Source organism: Lissotriton vulgaris, chromosome 5, assembly GCF_964263255.1.
Source record: "Lissotriton vulgaris chromosome 5, aLisVul1.2, whole genome shotgun sequence".
Classification (NCBI taxonomy): domain Eukaryota; kingdom Metazoa; phylum Chordata; class Amphibia; order Caudata; family Salamandridae; genus Lissotriton; species Lissotriton vulgaris.
Window position 1 is genome coordinate 400,312,430 of NC_141693.1, and position 17,419 is coordinate 400,329,848.

General features: G+C 47.2%; 1 protein-coding gene across 3 annotated transcripts in view; it reads right to left on the reverse strand.

The window, feature by feature from the left end:
* CCDC27 (coiled-coil domain containing 27) overlaps positions 1-17,419 on the reverse strand; it is a 290,662-nt gene that overhangs the window by 127,071 nt on the left and 146,172 nt on the right. For all 3 annotated transcript variants that reach the window (XM_086921745.1, XM_086921743.1, XM_086921744.1), the window contains one exon: positions 465-634. In XM_086921745.1, the coding sequence (XP_086777871.1) occupies positions 465-634 (170 nt within the window). The remainder of the gene's footprint in view (positions 1-464; positions 635-17,419) is intronic.

The following is a 17,419-nucleotide window of genomic DNA, read 5'->3' on the forward strand; positions in this document are numbered from 1 at the left end:
GGTAAGGAGTCTCCGCTGTGCCTGTGCCTGTGAGTCTCAGGGAAGACACAGTTTCTGGAAGTCAATATGTACCATGACACCTAAACCTTCTATCAAAGTAAGGCTTAAAGAATCGCAAAGACAAACGACAAGTCAGAAAACGTAAGTAAATATTGCCCATAAAATGTAGCAAAATGTGTTTAAGGTAAGAGTGAAAAAGAACTGAAAGCCAATAATCAGTGGTGTAGATTGCCTACTTGGGCATCAACGAGACAGTCATGCACCAGACATTAAAAGCCAGACAGCCATAACGGCTCCTAGTTTTCCTACAGGCTGTGTCCTAACACTTAGGTTTATTAACAACTTTTTTTAAAGTCACTAAGCATTAAGAATAAATCCAATATGCTTAACGGCGCGGGTTTGATTGGGTATAGTGTGATCATCCTAATTTACAGAGAGCATGTGGCATCTAATTCTCCTCTCACCTTCTCGTTGAGCACTGCGATGTACCAGGGCTGCTTGTGACCTGCTGATGCCTGCTCTGATTGAATCCCTGGCCTCATGTTTTGAAGGGAAGTGGGAAATACTTGGGTTCCATCTGCCGAAGACACCCTGCGTGGCTCCTGGAGACAAGGAAGCTGTGGAAGCTTTTCAACTGAAAGGGAAATAAAGAAAGTAGTGAATGTGGGCAGACGATACAAGGTTAGGATTGTAGACATTTTCAATTACGGACTGCTAGGGCTTTATCCATTTTTAGGTATGTGTGAGATTTCTTTTGGAATGTTGAGAACAGGGTCTGTGAAACACCCCTCACCACAGTAGCATTCTGACATTAATGATATAGTCTTTGTGACAAGGTCCAGGTCTACCCTCCCAGGGTGCCAAATGAGGGGACCTGGGCAAGGGATGGATAGAGGACAATATTCCACAGGCCTGGGCTCCTGGTAAAAGTCTTGCTGTGGATGTTAATGTCATCGCGCCCTGCTCGCATGCGAAGGTAATGCATGCGATGCAAACGCAATGTTTTCACATCGATGTGATTGGTGTTTCCCGTGGATGCGGCAGTGGTCTAACTTGCTGACCCACATTACAAGGAGACTCAGTGGCATTATACATCCATCTCCCACCTCCTTTCCCCCTAGAATTAGAGCCAACCAGTGCTTTCTTAGTCGAGTCATTACACCCAGTCCAGATCCAACACGGCTGCATTCTAAAGGCCTTGAATAACGCCGAACATATTACTGCTTTGGTTGTATACAATCACGTCTTCTTGAGGGTAGGACAGGCAGCCCATTTCTAAGCCAGCGTTCTTAACAGGGAATCACCGCAGATCATTTTGTCATCAAATATCTCTGGTAAAATCCTCAAGCATCTTGGCTCCTCCAGCACCCAACCACAAAAAGCAAAGTATATGTGAAGCAACCTTGAATGTTGTCCATTGATGCCTGGCTCAGAGGGGGGAACCTACCCTAAGCCTTCTTTGAGTTGCATACTCCCTGTCATCTCCAAATTCTCGGATGCTCTGTGTCATGGGAGAGTCAGAAAAGTCAGAGACTGGCCAAACTTATGAGGTTGTTAATTTCACTGCATCTCAATTAGCGTTTCATTAAGACATGCTATGGATTACCAGATATAGACAACATCAGGTGCGTTATATATTATTTTTCTTGCATGCTCATAGTTGTGTAATGGTATTATTAATTGATTTAGCATCAACAAAGAAAGAGAGAGTTCCTTCCAGCCTTCTCTCATCCCTCATGGCCTTGCGATCTTGCTGGATTATTGAAATGTTCTCTGCCATTTTGCACATATAGTACTAGAATATTTTTCTTCTATAGTCACTGCATCTTTTTAGGAATTATTTGTGTTGTATGGTTCCTACATTCTGTTATGTTTATCCCTCACCACCTTCGTGTTTCTGCAGGGGGGTTTATGTTAACCTATGATCAAAGACACATGAACTACAAATAAGAACAATTTACAAATCTAGTGAGTCGGTTCCGGTTTCTTCCTACATTCTCACTCACTACATTCACTTCCTGGATGTTGTTTCTGACATGTTAGTTAGTCGCATGGCATGTGCTAACTAGGAATCACTGGTTGAGTGCTCTGCAGGAGGGAAAGCAAGCACCAATGATTGATTGTTTTGATTGGTTGAAGGGTACTGGATTCATCAAGAAGGTTATATTTCCTTCCACTTTCAACCCTTCTCAATCGTTGGGAATAGGGTGACCACCTCACTTCAGGTCTTAAATGACACTGTCGCCTGTCCTCCACTTTCCACCTACAAGTCATTGATTTCAGGTGTGTTAGTATAATTATATCAATGGACTCAAACAAAGACTAGAACACCCAGAATACATCAGCACATCACACAAAAGTCCAGGACTGGAAACAATGGCCACATGCATCAACATAAAAACTGGTCGCAAACGGGCAGATTCTCTGCCCCTTTGCGACCGGTATTTTTGCATTTGGGAAGCAGGCATTTGATATTCTTCTCGACATCACGTGAGGCTAAGGGCTACCATGCAGTGACTGCTTGAGTGCGAATTAACGCTGCATCAGCAGAAATGTCAGTTTTACACTAATAAAGTCAATTTTTTTGGTTACAGGTTCTCGAGTGTGGGTTTGCAAGTGGACACGAAATAAATTAAAGCAATCAAAACAGCTATGGTTCCTCGCAATCCCTCAGAAGTCCACATTTATGGGAATGACCAACTACAGCATTAGGTTCAACCCAAACCTGGCTACGCTTGCAAAACCCTGAGGACCTTAAATCAGAAGGACGTCAATTGGGAATGGAACAGCAAGGCAGCCCAGGCATTCAAGGATGTCAAGAATGTACTCTTACAGGGTCCTAAGATGGCTTATTTTGACTCGTTGCAGAAAACTGAACTAATTGTGGACGCCAGGTTAGTCGAGCTGGAAGCTGTGCTTCTGAAAGCTAAAGGTAAGGATGAATGGGCTCCTATTGCGTATGCAAGCAGGCCAATGTCAACAGTGGAGATTTGCTATGCACAGATAAAAATGGAGATGCAAGTCATTAGGTGGGCTGCAAGCATTTCCAGCTCCAGGTAATTACAGATCACAAGCTCTTAGTGACACTATTTGCACGATCAGAATGGTCCGCCGAGAATAGAGGGATGGACCGTTCAGCTTGAACAATACTCCTTTGAGGTTGCTTATCGGCCCGGTGTGAAAAAACCTGCTGACTATTTCTCACGATATCCTGTGTCCGAAATTGCAGGCAAACCACAGAAAGTTAATTGAAGGTCGGAAGACCTAGTCCGGATGATCACCGAAATGGTGTGCCATAAAGCTCGGTCGGTGGCAGATGTTGTCAAGGCTACCAAGTAAGATGCTTGTTTAAGTCGCGTGACTGTGGCTCTCAAGAGTCACAGGTGGAGGAAATGTTGTTGATGGAGAAAGGAAGCTGACAGCGGAAGAACATAGCAGTGATACACACCTGTAGCACTGTTGGGACAAACTCAGTGAAAGAGAAGGGGGGCTGTTGTTAAGAGGTCATCAAATAGTTATACCAACTAAGCCGTGGGATCTCACCACTGAGCAAGTGCACCAGGGACACCAGGGCGTGGCCAAAACTGCAGCTCAGTTACGACAGAAGGTGTGGTTCCCAGGGATTGATCACATGGTGGAAGAATGATTAAGAACTGCTGAGCCTACATCATCACGGGGTCCGGAACCACCAGTGATCACTGAAAGTGCTCCCACTCCCTTGTGGTCCTCGGTAAGCGTAGTCCTCGGTGAGCCTTGATTTTGGCAGTTTCCCGGGCAACCATTTGACAATGGTCCTAATGGATAGTTACACCACATTTCCCGCAGTCGAATTAATTCAGTTCACAGCATTTGATTATGCCAGGCATGTGCTAGAGAGAGTATTCCCCTGATGGGATACCTAAGGAGATCAAAACGGACAATGGACCACCCTTTCAAGGCCAGGATTTTCGAGAGTACCTCAACAGCTCAATGTTTGGTATCGCCGCATCACCCCTCAATGGCCTCAGGCAATTGGGGAGGTGAAGAGGTTTATGAGGACGCTCAACAAAGCACTTTGGATAGGGGTGGATCAAGGACAGAACTTGCAATGCATTTACCCCAGTTTTTAAGAGCATACCATCAGACACTCCACAGTACAACGGTATGTGCACCAAATGACTTGGTAATGAAAAGGCACACTTGGGATCTGCTACTGGCAGTCGATTCCTGGCCACCAGCGGACATCGACGTGAGTGCCCCTAAGAAAAAAGAGAAGCTACAAACGACAGGGCTAGTTGCGACAGGACAGAGGTGAAACCGACATTGACAGTAGTTGATCATGTGGTCATCAGAGATGGGTGGAAATTTAGGACCCTGTTTGAGGGAGAGCCAAGTCGGGGAAGTTGTAAGCATCAAAAGAACTACGGTGACCACTAAAAGGGGTAATACTGATGTAACCAGAAATCCATCTTGGTTTTGGGAGTCCACCAGGAAGTTGAGAGGGAGGGCATGGAGAACAGCTCCTGTAGGGGGAACTGGAAGCCAGCGGTGTGAGTCAAGGACTTGAGGACGGTGGTTCTCAAGCACCAGAGAAAAGGAGTTGGAGCGAATCTAGTTGACAGAGTGAAGAACATCCAGTCGAGAGCTGCATGGCCTTGCCATCTGGGGAGAAGGGTAGCCGGGCGGTCCCTACAGTTTGAGGGCCAACCCCCAGCTCAGCCAGAGACTCAGAGACTATGTCTGCTGTGAGCGCCAGAGGGGCCAAGAGTGACAACTGAAGCTGAAGTTAGCAGTGGCGCCCACTAGACATGGTCATATAATGTAATGTAATTATGGTTAATCTTTTCATCTCTCTCTCTCTCTGTCTCTGTGTGTCTCTCATTCTTTCTTTCTCTCCATTCGGTGCAGTAAATAAAGCCAATGTGACTAGTTGGTCTACGGGAGGTCCTAGCACTAAATGGGGCAAAACAACTACTGTGGTTCAGACATATTGCCAAATGGTGTAAAGTACTGAACCTGATGGTCTTGTGGAAGTCCCCAGAAAAGGCCATTAAACACGATATTCTGACCCTCAAAGCTATGTACTGGAGTGTAGTAGGAGGCTATATACCAACAACCAAAGAAGTGGACAGTTAACATCTAACTTTTTAAATGTTAAATCAAGTTTTTTGTTTGAACCCTTCCTTGACTTGATTTCACCCCCTCTTGCCAAGAGCTTGTATATTAGATTTAAATTTGGTAACCTGCTACTGAAATTTCCAGCGAAAGAGACGACTGGCCTGGTTTTAGATGTTTGTCTTGCTTGCCATGAAGCTCACGAATCTGAAGAACGTATCTCGTTTTTTGTACAAAGTATAGGCAGTTGCGCAGGAAATGGATTAGATCACTATGTCTCAATCTGGGAGCTAGACAGCACCAGATTGCATTCAGGATTTTAAAATCTGATACATCAGGGCCAATAGTTTTTGCTCTTAGTCGTTTTCTATTTTCCTTCTGGCTGATCCGTAAAGAGTTTTATTATAGTAACGAAGTAATTTTTAATCCTTTTTCTTCCTATGTTGTATATGTATCTTAAAAATCAAGTTGGTATACATGGTCCAGTATTGTAAATGATCGGAAGACTGTAGAGCACTCTCTTTTTTAGCATGACTATGTAGAATTAATTTTTCTTTATTGTTTTATCCTGTTTTGGGATGTCATCTCTACTTGTGCTCCAAATGGTTTAATACTATTTTAATTGTACATATATTTGTGTTTTTATCTTTTGCATACTTTGATGGTGTTTTGTACAAATGACTGAATAAAGTAATATGATGATGATGACTAGTTGGTCCACGTATTCGTTATTACTCAGTTACGACCCACATTATGTGTGCTGGAAGTTATTGTGGATGCTTGCTGTTGTTGTTGTCTATATCTATATCTATATTGTCCAACGGTTGCATGGGATGTAATGAGCCACCTGGTCACTATGCAAGTTAGGGACACGCATCAAGTTTGATGGCGGAAGCGGCCAGAGGATCTAAATAAAAGGTGCGGCCACCGCTTGTGGTCAGAGTATGGAAGAAACCACACTGCCTCGTGTCCTGCTGGTCTGCGCTGTTGAGCTACCCATGCGAAGGCCCGCGTCCCTGCAGCAGGGCCTTTCCACAGACACCTTACCCTTTTTTAGGGTCTCTATTTCATTTTCCTACCTGGGTCAGAAAGTAATGTCTCTGACGTCAAAGGGAAATTTCCCTGAGCATCAGGGACTATTTTCTTTCTTTCAGTAAAGCTAAAGAGACTCCTGAGATAGCAGTAAGAGCATGGCAGCCCATTCAGCACTCATCTGTAGTAGAAGTTCATCTGCTGCACCCGCTACTAAAGGTTTGTTACCGAGACACACCCCTACCACCCCAGGGGACCTTTCACTATTGCATGAAGGCATTCGGTTCACCGTGGTGGGTTAGAGGTGATGCCAAAAGGCTGAATGATGACCTTAGTCCTTCTTCTCCCAACAGAGTCGTTTTAAGGCATATGCCAAGTGGGCACTTGCCCATGGTTCACACCTTCTAAGGGTCCCCCCTGAATAAATGCCTTTTCTGTCTAGCTCACTTCTGTGAATTTTGTACCTTAACATTCAACATATAATTCAATATTTTTAGACAACCTGGGCTTGAATTTGGAAAACTGGGTAACAAAACTGAAAGTGGTTAAAAACAGGGACCCCAAAATATTTCTTTCCCAGGGTCCCCAAAATATATTTGAAAGTGAATGTGTCCAAAGAAAACCATTGTAAATGCGGAGTAGTGGGCCGTCAAGTGGGGGATATTATTTTCATACTGGTTCTGTCAATATTGACTGGGAGATCAGTATAGTATCCCTTTTTAGCTAGATTTACATAGACAGAAGGCACTTCCTCACCTACCTCGGGTGAATTTAAGCTCAGAAAAGTCTGAAAATGTATGGGTGCCCATATCCATGATGAGAAAAACAGGCTTCTGGCAGCCAACTGGAAACCTCTATTTGCTGTATAAAGTGAACTCTTGCCAGAGAGTCTTGTGTTTATCTAATCACTAACAAAAAAGTGAAAAGCTTTTTATTACTAGGGAAAGGCAACATTGAAAGAACCCCATACAAGGGGCGCACCTTAGACACACAGAGCTTCATCCTGCTTGCTATGTGAAAATCCAGGGTCTAGATAAACTGGTTGGTGACAGGCAGGTAAAGGGGAGTTCATGCATGCAGGGGGGCGCTCACGCATAGAGGGTTCCAGAATCCATCCAAAGTAGCTGCATTCTTTTAGAGAATCTTTTCTTCTTTTGTCTGCCAGAACTTTACTTTTAAAGACTACACTGTCTCTGAAGAGGTACAGAGTTCACAGGCACGATCGTGACATTCTATAGACCTCCTCTATCTCCTCATTATTTTGCACTATTTCTCTAAAACTGACCCATGGTAACAGCTGCAGTAATTTATGCACATGCTATATTTTGAATCCTGTTAGTACGCTACATGCATGATAAATACAATGGTTTACTGCTGGAATATCCAATTGTAAACATTGTAAAGTAAAAATATCTGACCAAAATATTGGGAAGGTAGGTATTTATTGGTTGGCATAGGTTTACTACATATAATTCTGACAATAGGAACGTTATGCAGGTCTACAACACTTAATTCCACCTATATGATAATTTATGTAGGTTTACTTTACTTAATTCCACCTACATGAACATTTATGTAGGTTTATTACCCTTAATTCCACCTATATGTACGTTGACGATATGCCTCTTCATGATACACACATGTGACTTCTGATTAGTAAAAACCCTTACACTAGGCTGAACACTTGGCTGATATCTTTAATTTTTTAGAAACTTACAATGGTAAATTGCTAAAAATCAGGAAAAGGGAGTATTTTAAGCCCCTAGGCATTCAATGTGTTTTGTGCACCAGGAAGATACATTGGGTTAGTCATTTAGTTTAGAAATGTAATAGAGGTGGCAAAGGGGATTTTCATCCAAGTCTCATCTGTCTGTAATGGAAATTCAGACATGTCGTCTACTATACAAAGTTATATTAGTGAGTCTGATTAATCTTTGAGCATTGTCATTGTGGAAACTCCTCCACCCAGTCCCTCCTCACAAACTGCAAGGCATATGTACTAGAAAATGACGCAGCACTGCGTTCCATGCCATCTTGTTGCACCAAGCTGCGTCATTAGAAAAGTACAGGAGTGCATCATATGTACAGCAATACGACACATCCCTGTGCTTTCTTCTGTGCTGGTGCACAATTGGCTGCCTTGTGCCAATGCAGGCGCCCTTGCACCATGGTGCAAGGGTGCCCGAGTTGCAGAGTTGATTGTTTCTGTGCAGGAAGGGAGACCTTCCTGCACAAAAACAATAATTTATGGCATTTTCCTCCTTCTATTTGTGCTGCAGAATACAGCATAAATAGAGAGAGCAAAACAACAAGGAGAAATAAAGGTATTTCTCCTCGTTGTGCCAGTTTAACGCCTCCTTTGGGGAGGAGTTAGAATCTGACGTAGTCCCAGGTTTACAAAAGCTTGTAAATCTGGTAATACATCAGAATCAATGGGTAATGCGAGGGAACACCCACAGCAACACTCATGGAATGCCCCTTTCACGCACAGTAATGCATGAAAGGGGGCTATATTTACAAGGCCATAAAAGGTCATGCAGGGTGGCTTTGCATGGGCTTGTAAAGATGGCTCAGTATTGTGTGCCACTAAAGCATCACAAAAAGTGATGCTCTGCTGGCGCTGGGGCTTTGTAGATATTAACCCTGGGGAAAGTACTACGGTATGCTTGCGTAGTTTGCACTACTACGCACTACGCAAATTGCACGTAGCAAAGTGCAAACACGCATAGCGTAGCGGTCATTTTTTGCTTGCACGCGGTCCTCAATCTCAAGTTGGCGAACGCGAGCGAGCAAAATGCCATTCCCGCCGAGACTTTTTTCTCGTTCGCATTTAGCAACATCAAGTTGCCGATCGTGAGCGTGGAAAATAAACCTCCAAGTGAGATTCTCAACGAGGGGAGGTCAGGTTTCTCATTGCGAGTGGTCGCATATGCTCGCAACCGCTCGCAATGAGAAACTACCAGTCCGCGTTGAGAAAGCTGCAGCTCGAGCAGGCACGGTGCGCCCATTGGGGCGTACGGGCGTACCCCCCCCCCCGCCCGCAGCTCCCTCAGAGTCTTTGAACTTAAGTAACCTGAATCAGTTTACTTAAGTTCAAAGACGCCGAGGGAGAACTGACAATCATGTCAGTCAGCATGACGTCGAACCGCCCACCCCCTTCAGAGACTGAAGGGGTGACTAAAGGGGGTGGGCGGTCTGGCGTCATGTTGACTGACATGATTGTCCGACCAGAGACAACAGGCAGCAGCAGAAGTGCCCATGAGTGGGGACAGAGGGTGATTTTTTAGCCCACGCCCACTCAGGCGCATTTGTGTTTTTCTCTTTTTTGCGCATGCCCATTAGGAGCCCCTCGGTCTCCTAATGGGCGTGCGGCGGGCAAAGAGTAGCCGTGCCCTGAGCCAAAGCGCCAGGATTGGACGAGAGGGGCTGCCAGTCCATTCCAGTCAGTGCCGACCTGAAGGCGCCAAGGGAAGCAGAGGGGCGCGGACCGGCTTAGAGGTAGGTTTGCTGTTTATTATTTAACTCCATGGCTGCTAAGGCTTTTCCCCCCCCTGTGCTGACTTATTTACTTTCCCATTATTCATGACGAGCTGGGCTCGTCATCAGTGTATGAGGAGGCTACACCATGACGAGCCCAGCTCGTCATGAGTGTGGAAGGGGTTAATTCCCCGCTCCCCCAGGCGCTCCCCCCGCGACCTACCCCCGTGATTCCCCACGCGCGATTCCTCCATGATCCCCCCATACGATTCCCCCCCATGAGACTGACTGCTTACAACACCTCGTGTCACAGCCACAGCAGCCATTATCGTCGTAAGTTTACCCGTGCATTCTGGGACAGCCAATCCTGCAGTTTAAAGGCTGTGATGTACAAGCCTAACAGCACTGTCTCCTGTACCGTAAGTGACCTGTGTGTCTGTGTACCAACGATGTCTGGATCAAGCAGCACTGACTCCTGTATTTTAAGTGACCTGTGTGTCTGTGTGGGTGGACTTTATTGTGAGTGTTTTCAATGGGTTTATGTTTCTTCACGCCTCGGCATATTTCCCTTTCGATTCCCATACCCTTCACAGTGCAGAAAAGTGCTCAATTATAGGGTGTTGCAAGGCTCACTTGCGTCCTGTGTCTCAATTGTAAGGTCTTGCATGTCTCAATTGTAGAGTTTTCCTAGGTCTCAAATGTAGAGAGAACTTTGTCTAGTGATTTTTCTTCTTTCATCTTTCGGATTGTTGTTCTACCTAAGTGAGCAGCCTCGGGCTGTTGTTAATCTGGGTTTTGGGGTGAACGAACGAGTCAATATACCTGCCTGGGCCGAATGCCCCAAACCAGATTAGGTTAATTTTGAAAAACTGGAGTGATTCACTGCAGAAAAGTTTCCGAAAAAACATCGAAGATTGACCCAAACACCTCCACGTTCTAGTGATGTCACAGCGCTCCCTCCCCTCTACTGTTTCTTACTACCCAAAAACTCCAATTAGCCCAGCTCACAGGATGGTTTCCTGACTGGCTGACAAGATCCATGATGCTAAATAATACACAAACCACATGCCCTATAATGCCTCCATAGCATTCCATCACCACCCCCTTTTGAACCGCTTTTGGTCGCCATACGTGTGGCAGGGTATGCTCAGACGTGAGTCCCTTGCTCACTTTGCCACTGGATTCAAGCAAGCCGGGCTGAAGACGACTGGAATGCCAGAAACCGGTCCTCGGAAGCTTGTTTCCGGTCCAGGGAAGACATGGCTTGGCAGTTCGGACAGGACTGTTCCCATGAGGCACAGAGTCAGACTGATTTGCATATAGCCATGTCTGAACAGGGGTGGCAGAGTGGGCTAAAGAACGGTGATGGATTAAACCCAGATCTTTTGACTGGGTGTGAGTGTTTGATTGATTCAGATGCTCCGTCCATCACCACCCCCTTTTGAACCGCTTTTGGCCTCCATACGTGTGGCAGGGTATGCTCAGAAGTGAGACCCTTGCTCACTTTGCCACTGGATTCAAGCTAGCCGGGCTGAAGACGGCTGGAATGCCAGAAACCGGTCCTCGGAAGCTTGTTTCCGGTCCAGGGAAAACATCGCTTGGCAGTTCGGGGTGGACTGTTCCCATGAGGCATAGGGTCAGACTGATTTGCATATAGCCATGTCTGAACTGGGGTGGCAGAGTGGTCTAAAGAACGGTGATGGATTAAACCCAGATATTTTGACTGGGTGTGAGTGTTTGATTGATTCAGATGCTCCGTCTATCACCACCCCCTTTTGAACTGTGTTTGGCCGCCATACGTGTGGCAGGGTATGCTCAGACGTGAGTCCCTTGCTCACTTTGCCACTGGATTCAAGCAAGCCGGGCTGAAGACGGCTGGAATGCCAGAAACCGGTCCTCGGAAGCTTGTTTCCGGTCCAGGGAAGACATGGCTTGGCAGTTCGGGCTGGACTGTTCCCATGAGGCACAGGGTCAGATTGATTTGCATATAGCCATATCTGAACAGGGGTGGCAGAGTGGGCTGAAGAACGGTGATGGATTAAACCCAGATCTTTTGACTGGGTGTGAGTGTTTGATTGATTCAGATGATCCGTCCATCACCACCCTCTTTTGAACCGCTTTTGGCCGCCATACGTGTGGCAGGGTATGCTCAGACGTGAGTCCCGTGCTCACTTTGCCACTGGATTCAAGCAAGCCGGGCTGAAGACGGCTGGAATGCCAAAAACCGTTCCTCGGAAGCTTGTTTCCGGTTCAGGGAAGACATGGCTTGGCAGTTCGGGCTGGACTGTTCCCATGAGGCACAGGGTCAGACTGATTTGCATATAGCCATGTCTGAACTGGGGTGGCAGAGTGGGCTAAAGAACGGTGATGGATTAAACCCAGATCTTTTGACTGGGTGTGAGTGTTTGATTGATTCAGATGCTCCGTCCTTCACCACCCCCTTTTGAACCGCTTTTGGCCGCCATACATGTGGCAGGGTATGCTCAGACGTGAGTCTCTTGCTCACTTTGCCACTGGATTCAAGCAAGCCGGGCTAAAGACGGCTGGAATGCCGGAAACCGGTCCTCGGAAGCTTGTTTCCGGTCCAGGGAAGACATGGCTTGACAGTTCGGGCTGGACTGTTCCATGAGGCACAGGGTCAGACTGATTTGCATATAGCCATGTCTGAACTGGGGTGGCAGAGTGGGCTAAAGAACGGTGATGGATTAAACCCAGATCGTTTGACTGGGTGTGAGTGTTTGATTGATTCAGATGCTCCGTCCATCACCACCCCCTTTTGAACCGCTTTTAGCCGTTATACTTGTGGCAGGGTATGCTCAGACTTGAGTCCCTTGCTCACTTTGCCACTGGATTCAAGCAAGCCGGGCTGAAGACGGCTGGAATGCCAGAAACCGGTCCTCGGAAGCTTGTTTCCGGTCCAGGGAAGACATGGCTTGGCAGTTCAGGCTGGACTGTTCCCATGAGGCACAGGGTCAGACTGATTTGCATATAGCCATGTCTGAACTGGGGTGGCAGAGTTGGCTAAAGAACGGTGAAGGATTAAACCCAGATATTTTGACTGGGTGTGAGTGTTTGATTGATTCAGATGCTCCGTCCATCACCACCCCCTTTTGAACCGCTTTTGGCCGCCATACGTGTGGCAGGGTACGCTCAGACGTGAGTCCCTTGCTCACTTTGCCACTGGATTCAAGCAAGCCGGGCTGAAGACGGCTGGAATGCCAGAAACCGGTCCTCAGAAGCTTGTTTCCGGTCCAGGGAAGACCTGGCTTGGCAGTTCGGGCTGGACTGTTCCCATGAGGCACAGGGTCAGACTGATTTGCATATAGCCATGTCTGAACTGGGGTGGCAGAGTGGGCTAAAGAACGGTGATGGATTAAACCCAGATCTTTTGACTGGGTGTGAGTGTTTGATTGATTCAGATGCTCCGTCCATCACCACCCCCTTTTGAACCGCTTTTAGCCGCCATACTTGTGGCAGGGTATGCTCAGACGTGAGTCCCTTGCTCACTTTGCCACTGGATTCAAGCAAGCCGGGCTGAAGACGGCTGGAATGCCAGAAACCGGTCCTCGGAAGCTTGTTTCCGGTCCAGGGAAAACATGGCTTGGCAGTTCGGGCTGGACTGTTCCCATGAGGCACAGGGTCAAGGCTGATTTGCATATAGCCATTGTCTGACCTAGGGTGGTGTGGAGTGCAAAAAAACGATGGATTTAGGCCCAGATCTTTGTACTGGGGTGATTGTAAGACATTGTTCTGCATTCTGTCCATCAACTGTGTTTTATGCAATTTTCACCCCGAGTGGGCTGGGTATGCTCAGACGTTAGTCCCAGGCTCTCCACGTCACTCGAGTCAAGCTATCCAGGTTGAAGAAGGCTGATAGCCAGAAACCGGTCCTTGGATGCTTGATTCCGGTCTAGGAAAGACATGGCTTGGTAGTTCGGGCTGGACTGTTCCCATGAGGCACATGGTCAAACCTGATTTGCATATAGCCATTGTCTGACCTAGGGTGGTGTGGAGTGCAAAAAAACGATGGATTTAGGCCCAGATCTTTGTACTGGGGTGATTGTAAGACATTGTTCTGCATTCTGTCCATCAACTGTGTTTTATGCAATTTTCACCCCGAGTGGGCTGGGTATGCTCAGACGTGAGTCCCAGGCTCTCCACATCACTGGAGTCAAGCTGGAGAAGTGTGGCTCAGGGGTTAGAGGCGGCAGACCCGGAAGCTGAGATCAGCCCTGGACCAGGGTTCAATTCCCCGCCTCGGCGGGTCTTGGGCTCAAAAATTCCACGGACTCGATAATTCTCGCTCCGGTGCCTTCTCAACTCATGGGTTCACACTCTGCGACTCTGGGCAATAGCTTGCTTAATCTCCACAACGGCCCCTCGCGGCGGGATGCCTGGCTTTCACCTTGTGGATACCCTGCCGGGGTTATCTCACAGGGGAATACCAGGACGGGTTCCCTAAGCAAGCGCCGGGAAACCCTTTGTGGGTAGCTGTGCGCTATATAAGCTCAAATACATACATACATACATATCCAGGCTAAAGAAGGCTGATAGCCAGAAACCGGTCCTTGGATGCTTGATTCCGGTCTAGGAAAGACATGGCTTGGTAGTTCGGGCTGGACTGTTCCCATGAGGCACAGGGTCAAAACTGATTTGCATATAGCCATTGTCTGACCTAGGGTGGTGTGGAGTGCAAAAAAACGATGGATTTAGGCCCAGATCTTTGTACTGGGGTGAATGTAAGACATTGTTCTGCATTCTGTCCATCAACTGTGTTTTATGCAATTTTCACCCGAGTGGGCTGGGTATGCTCAGACGTGAGTCCCAGGCTCTCCACATCACTGAAGTCAAGCTATCCAGGCTGAAGAAGGCTGATAGCCAGAAACCGGTCCTTGAATGCTTGATTCTGGTCTAGGAAAGACATGGCTTGGTAGTTCGGGCTGGACTGGTCCCATGAGGCACTGGGTTAAAGGCTCATTTGCATATAGCCATTGTCTGACCTAGGGTGGTGTGGAGTGCAAAAAAACGATGGATTTAGGCCCAGATCGTTGTACTGGGGTGAATGTAAGACATTGTTCTTTATTCTGTTCATCAACTGTGTTTTTTGCAATTTTCACCCCGAGTGGGCTGGGTATGCTCAGACGTGAGTCCCAGGCTCTCCACATCACTGGAGTCAAGCTATCCAAGCTGAAGAAGGCTGATAGCCAGAAACCGGTCCTTGGATGCTTGATTCCGGTCTAGGAAAGACATGGCCTGGTAGTTCTGGCTGGACTGGTCCCATGAGGCACTGGGTCAAGGCTGATTTGCATATAGCCATTGTCTGACCTAGAGTGGTGTGGAGTGCAAAAAAACGATGGACTAAGGCCCAGATCTTTGTACTGGGGTGAATGTAAGACATTGTTCTGCATTCTGTCCATCAACTGTGTTTTGTGCAATTTTCACCCTGAGTGGCCTGGGTATGCTCAGACGTGAGTCCCAGGCTCTCCACATGTCTGGAGTCAAGCTATCCAAGCTGAAGAAGGCTGAGAGCCAGAAACCGGTCCTTGGATGCTTGATTCTGGTCTAGGAAAGACATGGCTTGGTAGTTCGGGCTGGACTGTTACCATGAGGTACAGGGTCAAAGCTGATTTGCATATAGCCATTGTCTGACCTAGGGTGGTGTGGAGTGCAAAAAAACGATGGATTTAGGCCCAGATCTTTGTACTGGGGTGAATGTAAGACATTGTTCTGCATTCTGTCCATCAACTGTGTTTTATGCAATTTTCACCCCGAGTGGGCTGGGTATGCTCAGACGTGAGTCTCAGGCTCTCCACATCACTGGAGTCAAGCTATCCAGGCTGAAGAAGGCTGATAGCCAGAAACCGGTCCTTGGATGCTTGATTCCGGTCTAGGAAAGACATGGCTTGGTAGCTCGGGCTGGACTGTTCCCATGAGGCACTGGGTCAAGGCTGATTTGCATAAAGCCATTGTCTGACCTAGGGTGGTGTGGAATGCAAAAAAACAATGGATTTAGGCCCAGATCTTTGTACTGGGGTGAATGTAAGACATTGTTCTGCATTCTGTCCATCAACTGTGTTTTTTGCAATTTCCCCCCGAGTGGGCTGGGTATGCTCAGACGTGAGTCCCAGGCTCTCCACATCAATGGAGTCAAGCTATCCAGGCTGAAGAAGGATGATAGCCAAAAACCGGTCCTTGATACTTGATTCAGGTCTAGGAAAGACATGGCTTGGTAGTTCGGGCTGGACTGTTCCCATGAGGCACAGGGTCAAGGCTGATTTGCATATAGCCATTGTCTGACCTAGGGTGGTGTGGAGTGCAAAAAAACGATGGATTTAGGCCCAGATCTTTGTACTGGGGTGAATGTAAGACATTGTTCTTTATTCTGTTCATCAACTGTGTTTTTTGCAATTTTCACCCCGAGTGGGCTGGGTATGCTCAGACGTGAGTCCCAGGCTCTCCACATCACTGGAGTCAAGCTATCCAAGCTGAAGAAGGCTGATAGCCAGAAACCGGTCCTTGGATGCTTGATTCCGGTCTAGGAAAGACATGGCCTGGTAGTTCTGGCTGGACTGTTCCCATGAGGCACAGGGTCAAAACTGATTTGCATATAGCCATTGTCTGACCTAGGGTGGTGTGGAGTGCAAAAAAACGATGGATTTAGGCCCAGATCTTTGTACTGGGGTGAATGTAAGACATTGTTCTGCATTCTGTCCATCAACTGTGTTTTATGCAATTTTCACCCCGAGTGGGCTGGGTATGCTCAGACGTGAGTCCCAGGCTCTCCACATCACTGAAGTCAAGCTATCCAGGCTGAAGAAGGCTGATAGCCAGAAACCGGTCCTTGAATGCTTGATTCCGGTCTAGGAAAGACATGGCTTGGTAGTTCGGGCTGGACTGGTCCCATGAGGCACTGGGTCAAGGCTCATTTGCATATAGCCATTGTCTGACCTAGGGTGGTGAGGAGTGCAAAAAAACGATGGATTTAGGCCCAGATCTTTGTACTGGGGTGAATGTAAGACATTGTTCTTTATTCTGTTCATCAACTGTGTTTTTTGCAATTTTCACCCCGAGTGGGCTGGGTATGCTCAGACGTGAGTCCCAGGCTCTCCACATCACTGGAGTCAAGCTATCCAAGCTGAAGAAGGCTGATAGCCAGAAACCGGTCCTTGGATGCTTGATTCCGGTCTAGGAAAGACATGGCCTGGTAGTTCTGGCTGGACTGGTCCCATGAGGCACTGGGTCAAGGCTGATTTGCATATAGCCATTGTCTGACCTAGGGTGGTGTGGAGTGCAAAAAAACGATGGACTAAGGCCCAGATCTTTGTACTGGGGTGAATGTAAGACATTGTTCTGCATTCTGTCCATCAACTGTGTTTTGTGCAATTTTCACCCTGAGTGGCCTGGGTATGCTCAGACGTGAGTCCCGGGCTCTCCACATGTCTGGAGTCAAGCTATCCAAGCTGAAGAAGGCTGATAGCCAGAAACCGGTCCTTGGATGCTTGATTCTGGTCTAGGAAAGACATGGCTTGGTTGTTCGGGCTGGACTGTTCCCATGAGGTACAGGGTCAAAGCTGATTTGCATATAGCCATTGTCTGACCTAGGGTGGTGTGGAGTGCAAAAAAACGATGGATTTAGGCCCAGATCTTTGTACTGGGGTGAATGTAAGACATTGTTCTGCATTCTGTCCATCAACTGTGTTTTATGCAATTTTCACCCCGAGTGGGCTGGGTATGCTCAGACGTGAGTCTCAGGCTCTCCACATCACTGGAGTCAAGCTATCCAGGCTGAAGAAGGCTGATAGCCAGAAACCGGTCC